The following is a 17,816-nucleotide window of genomic DNA, read 5'->3' as shown; positions in this document are numbered from 1 at the left end:
TAAATCCTTTCACTCACTCTTTTATGTTTTCCATTCTTACAGCAGGAAGTAGGAATGGGTCTCCTGTTGGCTTTACATTTCGTGAGACTCAGCACAGAGTGAAGCAAAGTAGTTCAGAAAAGGTGGCAAAATCAGGCAGGTCCCTCACTCGCATACCGGTCAAAACTGAGCACAGAGTGCATGGTTGTGCCCTTTATCCTCTGCCAGTGTGTTACAGGAGTTTTCTACCTCTAATTACCATGAAGTCAGAGCACATATTTTTACCTCCAACATGTCAATTCTGTCTCCCACTCTCCTTTAACACTCCATGATACTCCTGCTTTGTATTTTTTGTAGATTTTTTTCCTGCTGCAGAATAAAAAAGTAAAACAACACCGAAGACATCATCTTCCATTTTGGGGGGTCTACCCTGAATGTTGGCAACTGTAAATAATTACAAGTATAGTTCTGAGAGACAAAAATCTTCTCTAAAGCTTTTGATAAAAGGGAGCCACAGTTAGCCGGGTCCATCTACCCTGCCCCCTCACACACTCCCTTTGCACATACAGAGTTTCTATGGGAAAAGTAAACTTGAGTCATATTTTTGGATGGTCTTTTTTATTGTGTTAGTACAGTGCATAGTGCAAGAGGGTGATGATGACCCCTGGACAGCCACAGAGAAATAAGTAGCAGCCATGAAAAATTGCTTATAAAACAGCCACTAAAAATGAGAAAAATTGCAATTTTTCATAGGAAAAGAAGCCACTCTCTCCTCTCAAAAATCTCTCTGATACTTTGTCATGCTCAGACATAATCTGATTCCATGAATGTTATCACCCACTTTTATTTTGCCTTTCGTCTAACAAAAAATAACTACTAGTTACCCCAAACCCTTTATATGCTGCATGAGAGAGCTCTGTTTTGATGGCTATGCTTCCCCCTTGTCATGGTGTCTTCTGTTGCATGGGACCCACTCGGTTTCATGGTAAAGCATTGCAGTTAAAAGGATATAATGAAGTATATTATAACCCACTGCAGACAGGAAAGCACACGCCTCCTCTCCTTTTCCACTCAGTGCACCGACTACAGTTCCCTTTGCGTGAATCATCTCTCACAAAAGAGACCAGAAGATATTGCTGCTGTATTTTTTTAAGCTTTAGTAACTCTCATGAGATGAATCAACAAGACCTTCAACTGAGTCACCGTTCCTTCCTTCCTTCCAAGCAACTAAGTAGTTATTGGAAGAGGGCTGGCTGGATGGGAGTTAACATCATCTATCTGAAATTGTATTTATTGCCTTAGAAGTAAAGCAAGTAGGTGTTTTTTCAAGCCCTGCTCTAACCATCTGATGTTTGACCTTAAACAAGTCCTTTCACAGATCTTTGCTTTGGTCCTCTGTTTATGCAGGACTGATAATGTTATTTTTCATTCTTGATGTTCATGGCTGAAAATTGCTACATCAACTAAATATAATCATAAAAATATGAGAGTTGTTTCCAAGTGCTTATCTACAAGACAGCTGGAGTGCAATTAGCATAACTGAAGTAATTAATAAATAATGATATAATTAATTATCTTCTTAGGGCATATTTGGCTTTTGTGTGATCTTTCATGAGAAAATTTGGTACTTTCATTTAAATGCAATATTTTTTATCCCCCAAAGCAATCTAATCTAATGTGTAGGAAGACTGGTATTTCTGTTTGATTGGTTCATTGATAGTTGAGTTTATTTTAAAGTGAAATAAAAATAACTGATTCTTTTTTATTACCAAAATCAAATCCCTCCTTGTCTTTGTCCTCACACATATGCTTACTCATGATGAGGAAAGTGCTGTATTCACTTCTGATTTCCCTTCATATTGAGTTCCAGTATAGTTCTGCCTTTCCAAAATATTGTGAATTACTCGTGTAAGTGGTTGTCTGCCAGTAGAAAGAGAATTTGTGTCTGTCTACAAGGTGAGAGAAGCCAGGAATATTTTTTTTTTTTTATTACCTTGCACCTGGAGAGCATTTAGCCAGTTGCAAGTAGCCTGTGTGCTTTGGAAAAGGTCGAGACAGGTTTCCAGCAGTTAAAAGTTCCCCCTCGGCTGCAGTCAGACAGCAGATTGGACCACGCTAGGGAAAACTTGGGAAAGGATTGTAAGTCTGCGCTGTTCTCTGCTCCAGCTTCTGCTCCAAAGGAGTAATCTAAACTTGCATGTGCATGGCAACACAATGGCTCAGTGACATAATCATTCTCTACCAGAAACAAGCTGTTTCCAAGAAGTGCTGCATCTAACAGATATGCCTCTTTCTATATCCAACTTCTTAACCTTCTGAGAGCAGACTAAGGTAGTGAATAGCCCACTTTTAATACTAGTATTGTTGAAACAATGCAGTTGTAAATGTGCACTTGATGAAATTACTCCACACAGTAGCATCCCAGTATTTATTTCCTTAAATACTGAAAAACCGAAGGGGGGGGGAGCAGGGAGGAATAGTATTGCTAGCTGAAGTCATGTAAAACAACAATAAGGAAGGATTGAAATACACCTGCAAATATTTCAGAATATGTAGATAGGGATGGATATCAGTGGAAGTGGCATGTGCACAACAAAATTAAGCTTGATGCTGCAGACTAGCCAACAGGCTAGAAGAATAATGACCTGTAATTTTTTATTTCTTTATATATATTTACTTGTAACAAGCTGTAATTTCTTTGACTTTCCTAATGCAATCCAAGAGGACTAATCATGCACTGGAGAACAATGGAAAATGTAGGACTTTGTGATTTACATTTTGGAACTGAATTATGCAGGAAACAGCAATAATGCACAATTTTAGCTGCCAGAAATATAGATCATGCTAGCAAAATCTTATTTAGTAGACACTATTAGAATCCCCTAGCCATATGAATACAGACAAAAGCCATCCTGGTGCCATGCTCTAGAAACACACATTTACTGTGAGTAATACACTGCTGGTAGTTAATACACTCTTCAATTTCTTCCTTCTACCTGCTACTGTCACTGTAGTCTGATCTAGCATGAGCTTCAGCAAACCAGCTCACTGTTACGTTCAAATTCCATCCAGAGAGGCACGTATTCAGCATTAGAGGTTAAGCAAGAGAAACAGACAACAGATTATCATCAGCAAACTAATAGTCCTACAGTCCATCAGCATTCTTTTTCACTGAAGTCAATGAAAAAAAATTAGTGGGCTTCAACCAAATCCCCACAGAGAGCTGTCACGCCTCACATTGAAAAAGTGTTTCCTGATGTTCAGAGAGAGCCTCCTATGTTTCAGTTGGTGCTCATTGCCTCTGGTCCTGTCACTGGGCACCACTGAAAAGAGCCTGGGTTCATCTTCTTTATACCCCCTCATCAGACATTTATATACATTGATGAGATCCCTCCTGAGCCTTCTCTTCTCCAGGCTGAACAGTCCCAGCTCTCTCAGCCTTTCCTCATAGGAGAGATGCTCCAGTCCCTTCATCATCTTAGTGGCCCTTTGCTGGACTCTCTCCAGTATGTCCATATCTCTCTTTTGCTGGGGAGCCCAGAACTGGACACAGCACTCCAGGTGTGGCCTCACCAGTGCTAAGCAGAGGGGAAGGATCAACTCCCTCAACCTTCTGACAACAATTCTACTAATGCAGCCCAGAAAACCATTTGTGTTCTTTGCCACCAGGGTACATTGCTGGCTCATATTCAGCTTGGTGTCCACCGGGACCCCCAGGGCCTTTTCTGCAAAGCTGCTTTCCAGCCAGGTGATCCCCAGCATGTACTGGTGTGTGGGGTTGTTCCTTGCCAGGTGCAGGATTTTGCACTTCCCCTTGATGAACTTCGTGAGGTTCCTATCAGTCCATTTCTCCAGCCTGTCAAGGTCCCTCTGGACGTCACCATGAACATTCCAGTTTTGTGGCACCTGCGAACCTGCTGAGGGTACACTCTGCCCTGTCATCATCTAGACCATTAATGAAGATGAGAAGAGGATTGGAGCCAAGATTAACCCCAGGGGTACACAACTAGTTACTATCTTTCCTGTCTTCCAGCTTCCCTCTGCCTTCTTTTCTTGTGCCTTTTCCACAATTTTTTGTGGAAAAAAATTTTTCCAAGTCAACTGGTATATATTGAATACCTAAGATTAAAACCACAGATGAGGATAATGAATGGTAAGGGCTCAGCATGGAGACAATAGATGAAGATTGTTACCGTAGAGGGAGTCTATAATCCAACACAGGCAATGAAGGAACAAGAAAACAGCTAGCTATTCAGTCTGGTGGCCAGATAGATGAAAATATATTGGAACGGTCATAAAATGAAATTATGAAAGAAGGATTTTAACTTATGTAATTCCCATTAATGCAAAGACGCTTGGTTCCTGTAAACAGAAAGCTAGGATTTAGACTTATTATTTGTCCAGTTATTGAAATTACTAATGCAATTGTAAATCTTACTAGAAAGAAGATGTGAAAGTGTCATGGAAGAAGAACAATAATGTATTAAAGTTCACATCTTTTAAATATACAGCAAATCAATTTATTTGTGTGCAGTCTTGTCTTACAATGTGACAACATAGTCATAAGCATAAGGAAAGAGCAGCTCTTGCTGAATCAGGACGTCTCTCAGTAGATCTAATTCCCTGTCCATTTGCAAAGAAATGTCACTGCAAGTTTGCAGCTGCCAAATGTAGATACTGCACACAGTAGAGATGGAATCAAGTGCCTTCAGGCTGCAGACTAAATGGTGGAGAAAATGAGGATCAAAAATATGAGAAGGATAGGCACTTCAGAGGATGCCCTTTTCTGCGTTTGACAAAGCCTTTTTCTTCATTTTTCATTCTGATTTGTTTTTTTGGTCTACAGGATAGTTTGAAAATTTTAAAATGAAAACATTATATAAAAACACAGTGAAAAGGTCATAAGAAGCTTCAGACATTCTGAAGAGTGCTATATTCCTGATGAATTTGCAGAGGAATTTAGTAACTCCTATTTACCATAGATTAGTTTATTTAATCTTTGCAAAAAACCACCCTTGGGTTTCTCTTTGTACCTTTTCTAATTATTATGGTATCATTTTTTCCAAACCTTTGATGCTTAAAGCCATTCAGTTATACATATTTTCATTCTTTATCTTTCATTGAGAGGTTAATTTCTCTTCTCCTTTCCGTACATGTTTCTAGACTTCCTACATCTGAAAGTAGAATGTCTTTAAAAATATTTTCTCCAGGCAACAAGAATTTCACTGAGCAGAAATCAGCAATACTGTTACAGAATGTTTGAAATCACTCATATTTATAAACTAACTTTACAGTTATATCATCAAAATGTTAGTGTCAATAGTATTCACTGTACTTCCTTTTTCACAGGGAAGTAACATTTTATCAATGTATATGTTAATCTCTCTTCCCACATACCTTAAGTCTCTGAACATCAAGGCAGGGACTAGAGGAACAAAATCCCTCCCATCATAACACAACTCAGGTTCAAGACCACCTGAGGAACCTGAACATGTGTAAGTCCATGGGACCTACCTGACAAGATCCATCCCAGAGTCCTGAGAGAATTGGCTGATGTAGTTGCCAAGCCACTCTCCATCATATCTGAAATGTCATGGCATTCAGGTGAAGTTCCCAGTGACTGGAAAAAGGGAGAAACAGCACACCCATTTTTAAAAAGAATAGAAAGGAGGAAATGTTCCCTGGGAACTACCAAACAGTCAGTCTTACCTCTCTGCCTGGTAAGATTATAGAACAGATCCTTTTGAAAGCTATGTCAAGGCATATGCAAGACAGGGAGGTGAGTAGAAACAGCCAACATGGCTTCACAAAGGGAAAATTGCGCCTGACTAACCTAGCGGCCTTCTACGATGGAGTGACTGTATCAGTGGACAAGGGAAGAGCTACTGATGTCATGTGGACTTCTGTAAGGCCTTTGATATGGTCCTTCACAACATTCTTCCTGTTAAATTGGGGAGAGATGGGTTTGATGGATGGACTGTTAGATGGATAAGGAACTGGCTGGATGGCTGTATCCAAAGCGTTACAGTCAATGGTTCAATGTCCAAGTGGAAACCAGTAACTAGTAGTGTCCCTCAAAGGTCCGTTCTGAGACCAGTACTATTTAATATCTTCATCAGTGACATAGTCGTGGGATTGAGTGCACTCTCAGCAGGTTTGCAGATGACCCCAAGCTGAGCGGTGCAGTTGATAGCTTGAGGGAAGGGATGCCATCCAGAGGGACCTTGACAGGCTTGAGAGGTGGGCCCATGTGAACCTTATGAAGCTCAGCAAGGCCAAGTGCAAGGTCCTGCACGTGCCTTGTGGCAATCCCCAGTATCAATACAGAATGGGTGATGAATGGATTGAGAGCAGCCTTGTAGAGGAGGACTTGGGGGTAATGGTGGACAAAAAATTGGACATGAGCTAGCAATATGCACTTGCAGCCTAGAAAACTAATTGTATCCTGGGCTGCATCAAAAGAAGTGTGGCCAGCAGGTCAAGGGAGGTGAATCTGCCCCACTGCTCCACTCTTGTGAGACCACACCTGGAGTACTGCATCCCGCTCTGGGGTCCCCAGCACAAGACAGACATGGACCTGATAGAGTAGGTCTAGAGGAGAGCCACAGAAGTGATCACAGGGCTGGAACACCTCTCCTGCGAAGAAAGACTGAGATAGTTGGGATTGCTGAGCCTGGAAGAAAGAAGGCTCCGGGGAGACCTTATTGCTGCCTTTCGGTATATAAAAGGGGCTTATAAGAAAGACACAGAAAGACTTTTTATGAATGCTTGTGGTGACAGGACAAGGGGGCAAGGGGCAATGGTTTGAAACTGAAAGAGGGTAGATTTAGATTGGCTATCAGGAAGAAATTCTTTACAATGAGGATGGTAAGACACTGGACCAGGTTGCCCAGAGTTGTGGATGTCCCATCATTGCAAGTCTTCAAGGTCAGGTTGGATGAGGCTCTGTACAACTTGATCCAGTGAAAGATGTCCCTGCCCGTGGCAGGGGGATGGGACTAGATGATCTTTAACGGTCCCTTCCAACCCAAACCATGGTATGGTTCTGTGATTCTGTGGTTATCTAATGGATTGATTTCTCCATACAGAATATCAGCTTGTTCTAAAGGTTCAGAAAGACACTGAGCCTCAATTGTTATTATATCTTGTGGTTGGATTTATACCATGAGAAGTGGGTGTTAAATGATCTTAAATCAAAGTGATAGCTTTACTCACCCTTTTTTCCTTCTTGACACTTATATAAATGACTGCATAAGATTCAAGACAGTGTAAAGTTGCATGATTTTTTTTTGTTTGACTTGTTAAACTACGGGCAAATGTAGACTGTGTCTAGTCTGTACAATGAATGCCCATGTTAGAGAGATACCTGAGCTAATTCTAAGAAAGATAGCATATCCACATAAATCAGCCCTCAGCTATGCTGGGTTTGATCCTAGGTGCAGTATAGCCTCTCATTAGAACTAATTACTCTTGGCACAGCATCATGCTGATGCAGCTGTGCAGCTTCCAGAGCTAGTTCATTTGGCACTTAGCTCAGGGATCACTGCAGTCTTGGGCATAGAAGTGTACTGTCATTTGGTCAAATGACTGAAGCTTTTGCTCATTAGTTCAAATGCCCCTCCCATTTGGGAATTAGATAAATGATGAAATCTTCCAGATACTTAGTCCAATTATTGTAAATATGGTCATGATTTTTGACAACTACCTGATTATTAACAGACATCCAAGCTATGCAGTAATTCCTGCATTGCAGTCAAGCAACTTGGACCAACAGTTTTCTCTGAGATGTTGTTTTGCTGGCTTTTAGTTGTGTCCCCTGAGAAGTAGCCTCCTCAAAGCAGGTCCTGTGTTCCAATATGGCACTTCAGAGTAGCATCTGTGGCCCTTTCTGCATATTTTCAGCAGCCAGGAACAATTTATCAATGCTGTTTCAATGGCATGGCCATCTCTCACCCCTGTGCAAATGAGGGTAGCAGGGCAGGTAATTAAGAGATGACTTTGTAAAACTATCTTTAAACTCATCTGTCTGAGCAGGAAAGGTGGACAAGATAGCTGCATTCAAATCCTGGAAAGCCCTCTTTTCTATCCAGGGTCTACTAAAGTCAGTGGGAAGGTTTCCAGTGGCTACAGATACGAGACCTGATCTTGACCCTGGTGATGGATTCCATATAAAGATACAGAAACCACTAGCTCTAGATACGTGCACCATGTCTATCTGTTGATTAAGTTTTCATTCATTTTCAGTCATTTCACTGAATTCTGTCTACTGGTGTAGTCAGTGAGCCCTTCGTCAGCAGTGTATTTACAAACAAACTGTCCAAGAAGTTTGGCAGATGTTGCCCTTATGGAGATATTTTCAAGCTGTTGTTTTCATGGAACAAGCAAGCAAAGTGGAGGGGGGAAGTATCTGTCTGGCAGGTTTTACAGTTTATAGCTTATTGTTGTATCCTGGTTTACAGCCAAGGAAGTGAGCTCTGATTCTAGCCGTAACAAGGCATTTATGTTCTAAGAATGGAATTTCAAAAGGATCCTGAAGACATTAGATACTATTCCCTTTGGTATAAGTCAACTAAAACATCAGTGAGTCCCATTGAAGGGTATAAAAATACATCGGGGAGGTAAGAGAAACAAAGTACAAGGGAGGAGATAAAAGTATGTGTTTCAGAGAAAGGATAATGGGACAGAAGGAGAGAAATACACAGCTACAGGCTGGGCGGGGAATGGCTTGAGAGCAGCCCTGAGGAGAAGGACTTGGGGTATTGACTGATGAGAAGCTCAACAGGAGCCGGCAGTGTGTGCCAGCAGCCCAGACAGTCAACCGTGTCCTGGGCTGCATCAAAAGAGGTGTGACCAGCAGGTCGAGGGAGGTGATCCTGCCCCTCTACTCCACTTTCATGAGACCCCACCTGGAGTACTGCATCCAGCTCTGGGGCCCCAGTACAAGAGAGACATGGAGCTGTTGGAGAGAGTCCAGAGGAGGGCCACGAAGCTGATCAGAGGGCTGGAGCACCTCTCCTATGAGGACAGGCTGAGAGAGTTGGGATTGTTCAGCTTGGAGAAAAGGCGGCTCCAAGGAGATCTAATTGCAGCTTTCCAGTACCTGAAGGGGGCCCACAGGAAAGATGGTGAGGGACTGTGTATCAGGGAGTGTAGTGACAGGACAAGGGGTAATGGGTTTAAGTTGAAGGAGGGTAGATTTAGATTAGATGTTAGAAAGAAATTCTTTACTGTTAGAGTGGTGAGGCACTGGAACAGTTTGCCCAGAGAGGTTGTGGAGGCCCCATCCCTGGAAGTGTTTAAGACCAGGTTGGATGGGGCTTTGGGCAACGTGATCTAGTGGAGGGTATCCCTGCCCATGGCAGGGGGGTTGGAACTAGATGATCTTTGAGGTCCCTTCCAACCCAAACCATTCTATGATTCTATGATTAAATAGAGAGACAGGCATACAAAACTGACTGTAAGGAGGGTAGTAATCCCTCCTCCTTTTTTTTCACAGCTGATGTGTCTTAAGAACCTCCACCTACTGTTTACCATCTTGTGAGCACCCACCCATCTGTCAGTGTCTCTTTCTTTGCTAGCAGCCTCATTATAGCTAGAGATCCTAGCCTGCAATTATCAACAACGATCAAACTAGGAAAATAGAGACTTGAAACACAAGGAGTTCTAGGACAATGGGAGACCTAGCTGTTTGTAGATCTTGAATGCCAGAAAAGTCTTATCAGCTTGTTTAGCCTGACCTTCTGCATAGCAAAGGACATACATAGAAATGCATGCTACTTCCTGTACGGTTGAGCCTCAGAACTTTTGTTTAACTAAAGCATATCTACAGAAAGCCTTCAAAGAAAGGACCCAAGGAACACAGAATCCCACAGACAATGCAGTCATAAAATCATAGAATCATAGAATATCAGGTTGGAGGGGACCTCAAGGTTCATCTGGTCCAACCTTTTCGGCAACAGCATGGTCTAGACAAGATGGCCCAGCATACTGCCCAGCCAAATCTTAAAAGTGTCCAGTGTTGGGGAATCTACCACTTTCCTGAGGAGATTATTCCAATGGCTGATGGTTCTCATTTTGAAAAATTTTCCCCTAGAGTCCAATTGGAATCTTCACAGGAATAATTTGTACCAATTGCCCTTGATCTTTTCTGTGTGACTCCTTGTAAAAAGGAAGTCTCCATCTTCTTTGTAGACACCCTTTAAATACTGGAATATGGTGATAAGATCTCCCCTAAGCCCTCTTTTCTCAAAAGAACAAACCCAAGTTGTCTCAGCCTTTCTTCATATGGCAGGCTTCCCAGTCCTTGGATTATCTTTTTGGCCCTTCTCTGGACCCCCTCCAGCCTGCAACATCTTTTTTGTATAGTGAGGACCAAAACTGAACACCGTATTCCAGGTGTGGCCTGGCAGGCCACAAGTAGAGTGAGATAATGACTTCTTTATCTCTGCTGGTGATGCCCTTGTTAATGCAACCCAGCATGCTGTTGGCTTTCTTTGACACAGTAGCACACTTGAGCTGCTTGTCCCCCAGGTCCATTTCCACAGAGCTGCTCCCCAGCCAGGTAGATCCCAGCCTGTGCTGCACTCCAGATTATGTTTTCCCAGGTGCAAGACCTTACATTTGTCTTTGTTGAACTTCATAAGGTTCTTGTTAGCCCACTCTTCCAGCCTATACAGCTCATCCTGCGGGGTGGCTCGGTTGTGTTGCTTCCTTTTTATGGGCAAATGCCTCATAGATTTGAGGTGAGGAAATGGTGGGGTCTGAATAGAGCTAAAAAATAAGAACACGGAACAAAGTGTGACAAGGGCATTTTGTTTGCCAAAGTTGCACTTCTGTGTCCTGAACAGATGGCTGACAATGACCTGAGACCTTAGAAAATTGAATCAATGAAAGAAACGTGTTGAGATTTAGTTATATGTAATTACACAAGGCACAGAAAGGGTAAAATTAAGCGACAAGCCTCAGTTTATTGAGTGAATATATGTGGCAGGAACACATAAAAAAATTCACCCTTGTTCAGTTTTATGAAGTTTCCATCACAGAACCTTATATTGACTAAATAAACTAAAACTCACATTTATTTTCTTTTATTATTTCATAATTAAGCAATTTCAAGCATTTGTTCAATGTGTGATCCTTATTCTCATTTCTTAGAACAACAGGTTTGAGTTTTGGTATTTGGTAGAATAGAAAATAAAATTATCATTAGGAAAACTCAATTCATGACCTGCAAAGTGACTGACCAGTAGAAATCTCTGAGACCTGTGCACCTCATTTTCTACATGTTTCTGAAAAAATCCTGCTCTGGTTCAGTTGGTCACTGTGAATAAATAGTCACATGTGCACATGTATGTTAGATATTTTTTAATCATCCCCTTCAAAAGTTTGACAGAATAATAGCACTGTCATGTCAACCGAGGATGTATTCAAGTCAAACATGCTACATCATGCAAGGGTTATATGTGCAGACTTTACTTGAAAAGTAAACCATACTGAGGAAAAAAAACCCTAAATAATTGCTACTCTTCTACATAACTAGTTATACTGAACTTCTGAAAAAAATTGACGTTGTACTGGGTCTGGCTGAGATGGAGTTACGGTGCTGTGTTTTGGATTTGTGCCTAAAACAGTGTTGAAACCACACCAGTGTTTTGGCTGTTGCTGAGCAATGCTTGCACAGCGTCAAAGCTTTCTCTCTTTCCTATTTCTCCCTCAGTCACTAGGCTGAGGGTAGCAAAGTTGGAAAGGGACACAACAGGACAGTTGACCATTGGCCAGAGGGATACTCCATACTGTACAAACCATACTCAGCAGTAAAACTGGGGCAGAAGAAAAAGAAGGAGCAGGGGCAGCACGGTGTGTTCAAAGCCCCATCCAAACTGACCTTGCACACTTCATTCCCCCAGTCCCCTGCCTTGAGATTCAGGGACTCAGGAGATGTGGGAAGAACAATTGCCAGGGAAAACTGAGACAAAAAAAGTTGTTGAGTACCTCAGCCTTCTCCATATCAGTTGTCAACAGATCTCTTGTCCCATTTATTGGGGGGGGTACAATTTCTTTTGTCTTCCTTTTTTGACTGATATGCCTGTTATCAGGTGTTCATCCATTTTTGTTAAGGTACAAGTACCAATCATTTTACCTAGAGATACCCCTGGCTGGAGAATATACTTGATCTGTAGACTGAAAAATTCATTCCAATGGAAACTGAGAATGAAGAGTCAGAACCAGCAACATAACTCACATGTGAAATGTGCTGTCATGCAGCCTCTGCCCATCCGCAAAGCTCTTTTCATTGACATACTTCATGTTTTTTCAGTCCATCAGTCTAGCAAATAAGTTTCTTCCCTACTGGTTTTGTAAGAGTCATGGTTTTAGGTTGCTTGGGGATGGATCAGCACAGTCCATAGATGCTGTACTGGCTTCTCTAACTTTCAGCATGTCAGCAGGTACATGCACTGAAAACGGACTTTGATGAGAAGATTTTTCTGGAATACTTTTCCTTCCCTAACTTTAAGATTAAATATAAAAATATAATATGAATTTATACAAATAGTACTCTTAGTTTTATGTCAGAGTGAATCATTTTCTCCAATAAGTACAAATTTCATTATAAGTCTTTCAGGCTGTGAGACAGATTTCAGTTTAAAGCCCTGCATAAAGCTAGACTATGCAAGCACAGAACTTCTACTTGAAATATCTCTATTTGCCAATTCTCTACACTTCTCTTTCTCTTTTAAAGGAAGAACATTCTTCCTTTAAAAAATGAGAGATGTTTCCATCCAGAAGACCAAGAGCTTGCAAACAAGCACACTTGCAGAGGTTTTCAAAATCCTGTATGGGATTGTACTTAAGGTACCCACAAGCAATATCAATAGTGCCATCAGTTGCCTCAGAGTAAGATGAAAAGTCTGCTGTGGGGTTCTCATTTTACAGCCTTGTAGACAGACAGCTTTGGGGAAGCAATTCAAGCCTGACAGTGAAGAGATCTGAGGCAGTTCTTCAAAGCAAAAAGTAAAGGAGAATTACACACACCCCCTTGAAAATAGACTCAAACACAACATACAGCTGAAGTACTGGAGAGATTTTACTCTAATTCCTAATTTGCCTGAGTTTATTGGCAGAACCGCTGAAGTTATAAGACATAATAACATTAAAATGAAACATCTTTATTTCTATAATGGCAAGCTTTGGCTCATACAGATTTTGTGTCTTGTAAAGTGCAAAAGACCAAACAGACTAAATTCATGGCTTATGAAAGGCAGTTCACTCAAGAAATGAAATTATTTTATTCAGTAGAGAACAGAGAGTACAACAGCAATAAAAATATGCTTTTAATTTTTTCTTTTAGAAATAGCCAATTTTGCAGGAAAAAATCAAAGGTGTCAATTGTATAATAAATCTGGTTTGAAAGAATATTCTCTGTAAAAAGTTTATTCCTATCCTTCCAGTTTTCATAAAAATGTACTTAATTCAGGCTGACATAACCTTGTGAAAATCTATTAGGCCATGTACAAAAATATTTCCCACTATTTGTCAATATTGTTAGTGATAATGATCGTGGAGTAGTGCTTCTACCACTATTTAATAGCCTTGCCAAGTAAGATTTTTATAAGACTGGTTTTATTAATTCAACCAAAGAAGAAACCACAGCTGTACTGTAACACTGAGACCATAATTAGGCACCTGAAATTTTTCAGAACAGTTAAAAGGGTGCTGCAGCTTTTTTATTTTATATATAAGAAAAACAAATTAAATGGAACTCTTGGCTGTCTTTACTTCTGTCTGGTATCCTCCTTTGTGAATGCTATCACTGATAATCCATTTTCTGGTAGCCTTTTCATCTGATGTTTTGCCACCATAACACAATTTACATCCCCAAATTATATAAACTAAATAACAGTAGGAAAGTCAAAATTATATTTCTTCATTCCAAAATCATCTATATGTTATTAATCACGCTCCCTGTTTAAGAAGTGTAAGTGAATTTGTTTACAACAAGATGGGTTCCCTTTTTCTTGGTGTTTCAGCTGCTACGGAGGTTTCCTTTTCATTCGATGTTGGAAATGGGCCCGTGGAAATTGTCGTTAGATCTCCCAACCAGCTCAATGACGACCAGTGGCATCGGGTTAATGCTGAGAGGAATGTCAAACAGGCCAGCCTGCAGGTAGACCAGTTACCCCTGGAGGTCCGGAAAGCACCAACAGAAGGACACACGCGACTGGAATTGTACAGCCAGCTCTATGTTGGTAAGAGGCAGAGTGGGTAACCAGGCTTTGCTCTCACATGCTGAACACTCTTTGCCTCATGTCTTGCCAGCAGAAGTTAGTTTAATGTGGGAAGTTGCACTCCTGAAGCACTTGCATGACAACACAGGGCAGGGCAGGGGGGGAATTAAAAAAAAAAAAAAGAAGAAAAGAAATACATGTCCATAATTACAGAAATAAGATTATCAACTAAGAGAAAAATATTCTGTTCTGGCAACTTGTCATTTTTGTCTTTCCCCACCTGCAGCTCCTGGCTGAAGGTGCCTCTAGCAGGCAGTAGTAGTGCTAGTAGTAGTGCCAATCTCCTTTTTTGCCACACATCACCCACACACACTCACACACACACATTCTCTCTCTCTCTCTCACACACACACACACATTCACCACAGAAGTGAAAAATTCTGTATAGCTCTTGCCAGGACTGCACGTGCCTGCAGTGCCCATCGTAGCCTCGGCAGCACTTCCACCCTCTAGGTTTGATCGTTGCCCGCACTTTTGCGTTCACAGCTATCACTGCAGTCTTTTTGCTTTAGTCCCATGGGCTGTTTGCCCATTCGATGTAGGAAAGCATCACACATTGTTACACAAATGCATTCCCTGGAAACGAGTTAGTCCAGCTGCTTTCTGGAGCTGCTGGTCTCTGCTACATTTTGGGCAGGCTATTCCAGCAGCACTTGTGTTTCTCTGCTAGCCCCAGGGCTGCGAAGTGCAGACATGCCAAGTGCCATTAGCTGGAATCAGAACTGCATGAAATGTTGAGCAAAGAAGCACTTTCCTCCCTCTCTAGATATCTGTTAACAGCAGAAGAGGGAAAGGAAAGAAAGACATTATCTCATTTTTTTTCCCATGTTAGTCAGGGTTCAACAGCAGAAATGAATTAAAATGATGGTTACAGCCTTCACTGCCTCAGTAAACAGCGCAGTGTCACTGCAAAGTATGTATAATGTGTCACCAGATGTGCAGTCATTATTTACAAGCTCAGATTCTCCTTTACTGCTGACTGTGATCCCAATAAAAGGCAGTTTCAAAATAAGCTGAAATGTGAAGTTTGTTTAAAAGATGGAGCCTTAACCTTTTAAAAGAAGTATTAAGCCCTTTGCTGAAAACAGGAAGAGCTGGATTTTTTTTCCAGCCTGAGTTCTCGGGGAATTGTTAATAAAGGTGACTTTTATTGATAGCTTTGAATTAATTGTAATACCAGCAATGTTTTGAAATACCTAGTACCTTTGTTGCCAAAAACTGAATGTCCAAATCTGCACCAGATTTTTTTCTTTCTGAATCATATCCATTTTGTACAACTTGGTGATTGGAGCACACATCTCAAAGAACAGATTTAAATCCTTACTGAGAGTCAGACAGAGAACTGATTTGAGTTGGAGTGTCCCAAATGAACACCCTGAACATCGGGGCCTGGAGGGTAATACCGAACAGGAATTATTTTGGTGCCTCCTGTTCCACTTTCTGTAGAATAAATATCTATTCCTTGGACCAGCAAGAGAGCCTGAGGGATGACTTCATGTCCCAGGGGCTAGGACAGTCACTGGGAGGGGAAAGAAGGGAATTAGATGTATTAGGGGGCTTTTTGTCACTGCAGTGTATATGAGTTTACATAAAATGGAACCACATCAGAATGCCCTCCGCTCTGTGCACTCGGCAGAGCCTGAGCATTGCCTCCTCTTACTCCACATCATCCACTTACCAGCAGTTGATTTGAAGTGGCCCTCTTTGTTTTGTATTTAGTCCTCTTCCTCACTCAGGTAAATATCAGCCTCTGTGCTCTGTGGTGATGAGCGTTCAGATCTCCTCAGGGACTCTTCAGCACCTGCAGCACTGCGGTAATCAAAAGGATGAGAGGATGAGGAGAAAGGATGACAGCCAATCATTATTATTTGCTTGCATTTTTTAGGGGTTTTTTGGTTTCTAATGCAGCCCCAAATAAGACTTTCCTAGCTGAAATCACATTTTTCAGCAAGTGTTTACTGGGGGGAAAAAAGGAACAGTTCTCATTGCCTGCTAAGAAAAGCCATCTCAACCCAAATTTTCAAATGTAGTTCTTCAGTGTTACATCCTTCACCCTGTACTCGGGCAACTAAACAATATACTCAATGTTGCTTGGAAAATAACATCTATATTTTATATTGCAACTGAGAGTGGGGATTTAAATCTTTTCCTTCTTTCCCCATTGTGGCTTTGAAAAATATAACACTACATAACATATTATGGCATTATTATTAGCATCCATCATCACTTATCATATGGAAAGTAAGGCTATATCTTAGCAATCGAGCCAAGCCCATTTCTTCCACTGTTATCTCCAAAAATCTTGAGGTTGAAATGAAACTAAGTCTTGCAGTGGAGGACTAGAATCTCTAATGTCTAATCAGTGTAAAGCAAACACACCTACTATTTATGTTTACGGTATGGTATCAAAAGGTTAGGTTTCATTGATTTCATTGTCATTAGGACAAGGCAATTCCTTGCCTTTTCAAAGAAGTTACTTATTTCCAGCTGTTGTCACAAGCTTAGCAGAATATGTCATGTAAAGCAACAACAACAAAATCTGTTCACTGTTGTCTCACAGTTTTGCTTTCCCTCTCAGGTGCTGCAGGAGGCCAGCGAGGCTTCCTAGGTTGCATTCGTTCGTTAAGGATGAACGGGGTGACGCTGGACCTGGAAGAGAGAGCGAAAGTCACACCAGGAGTGAAGCCTGGCTGCTCTGGTCATTGCACGAGCTATGGGATGTACTGCGCAAATGGTGGTAAATGTGTCGAGAAATACAATGGCTACTCCTGTGACTGCTCCAAAACTGCCTACGATGGACCATTTTGCATTAAAGGTGAATGCTTTAGTGCAGGAGGCAGAGCATGGGAGAACTATCTGCCTGAGAAAAAACACAATAGAATCAATGCTTCGGCTTTTATTAATTAAACAAGTAAATCTTTTTTAATACTTCTTATAAACAAGTCAAATTATACACCCAGGATTTAAATGTGATGATTTAAAACCACATCTCTCATTAGTACTAATATATGTTACCTATTTAAATCAACACAACAAACTGCATCAGGAATTCCTGTAGTCATAGCGGGTTAGGCAGAGTGTATTCAGTAGTCCTGAGCTGTGGAGCAGTAAATTCCTACTAGCTCTACGTCATGGTTGCTTCTGTAGAAAAAACAGGTATTTAAACAAAAGCTACCTAGTTTCATTCAGAAACGTTCTTGGAGATACATAGCTGTGAGCTTTGGGTTGAATATCTCATAAATTGGGAGGTCAGCATTTGCATTAAAAATTTTATCCATTCATAACCAGATCAAGTTTTTTCATAGCTCAAACTGGGTTAGAGATTGAACTTGCTAGGGTAAGGGAAGGTACAGAGTTCACACATCTATGTGACTCCTTTGGAAATGCCTAAAGTATGTTCTGAATTTTCAAAATCAATGATTGTAAGAGACCAATTTACTATGGACACACATGCCTGCTAAGACAGACAAGGAGTGAGGGAAAGAGGGATCTTACATAACCCCCCAAAAAGGGGGAGAGGGAGGGGATGACACAACCAAAGATGCTAATTTA

At 41.1% G+C, this 17,816-nt stretch overlaps 1 protein-coding gene across 2 annotated transcripts in view; it reads left to right on the top strand.

The window, feature by feature from the left end:
* The window catches only part of CNTNAP2 (contactin associated protein 2), a 1,227,525-nt gene that overhangs the window by 1,115,608 nt on the left and 94,101 nt on the right, over positions 1 to 17,816 (top strand). For both annotated transcript variants that reach the window (XM_054815498.1, XM_054815497.1), the window contains exons 17-18: positions 14,007 to 14,225; positions 16,843 to 17,079. In XM_054815498.1, the coding sequence (XP_054671473.1) occupies positions 14,007 to 14,225; positions 16,843 to 17,079 (456 nt within the window). The remainder of the gene's footprint in view (positions 1 to 14,006; positions 14,226 to 16,842; positions 17,080 to 17,816) is intronic.

The sequence above is a fragment of the Grus americana genome, chromosome 2, assembly GCF_028858705.1.
Source record: "Grus americana isolate bGruAme1 chromosome 2, bGruAme1.mat, whole genome shotgun sequence".
Classification (NCBI taxonomy): Eukaryota; Metazoa; Chordata; class Aves; order Gruiformes; family Gruidae; genus Grus; species Grus americana.
Note: the sequence above shows the minus strand (reverse complement) of the source record. Positions and strands in the feature narration are given on the sequence as shown.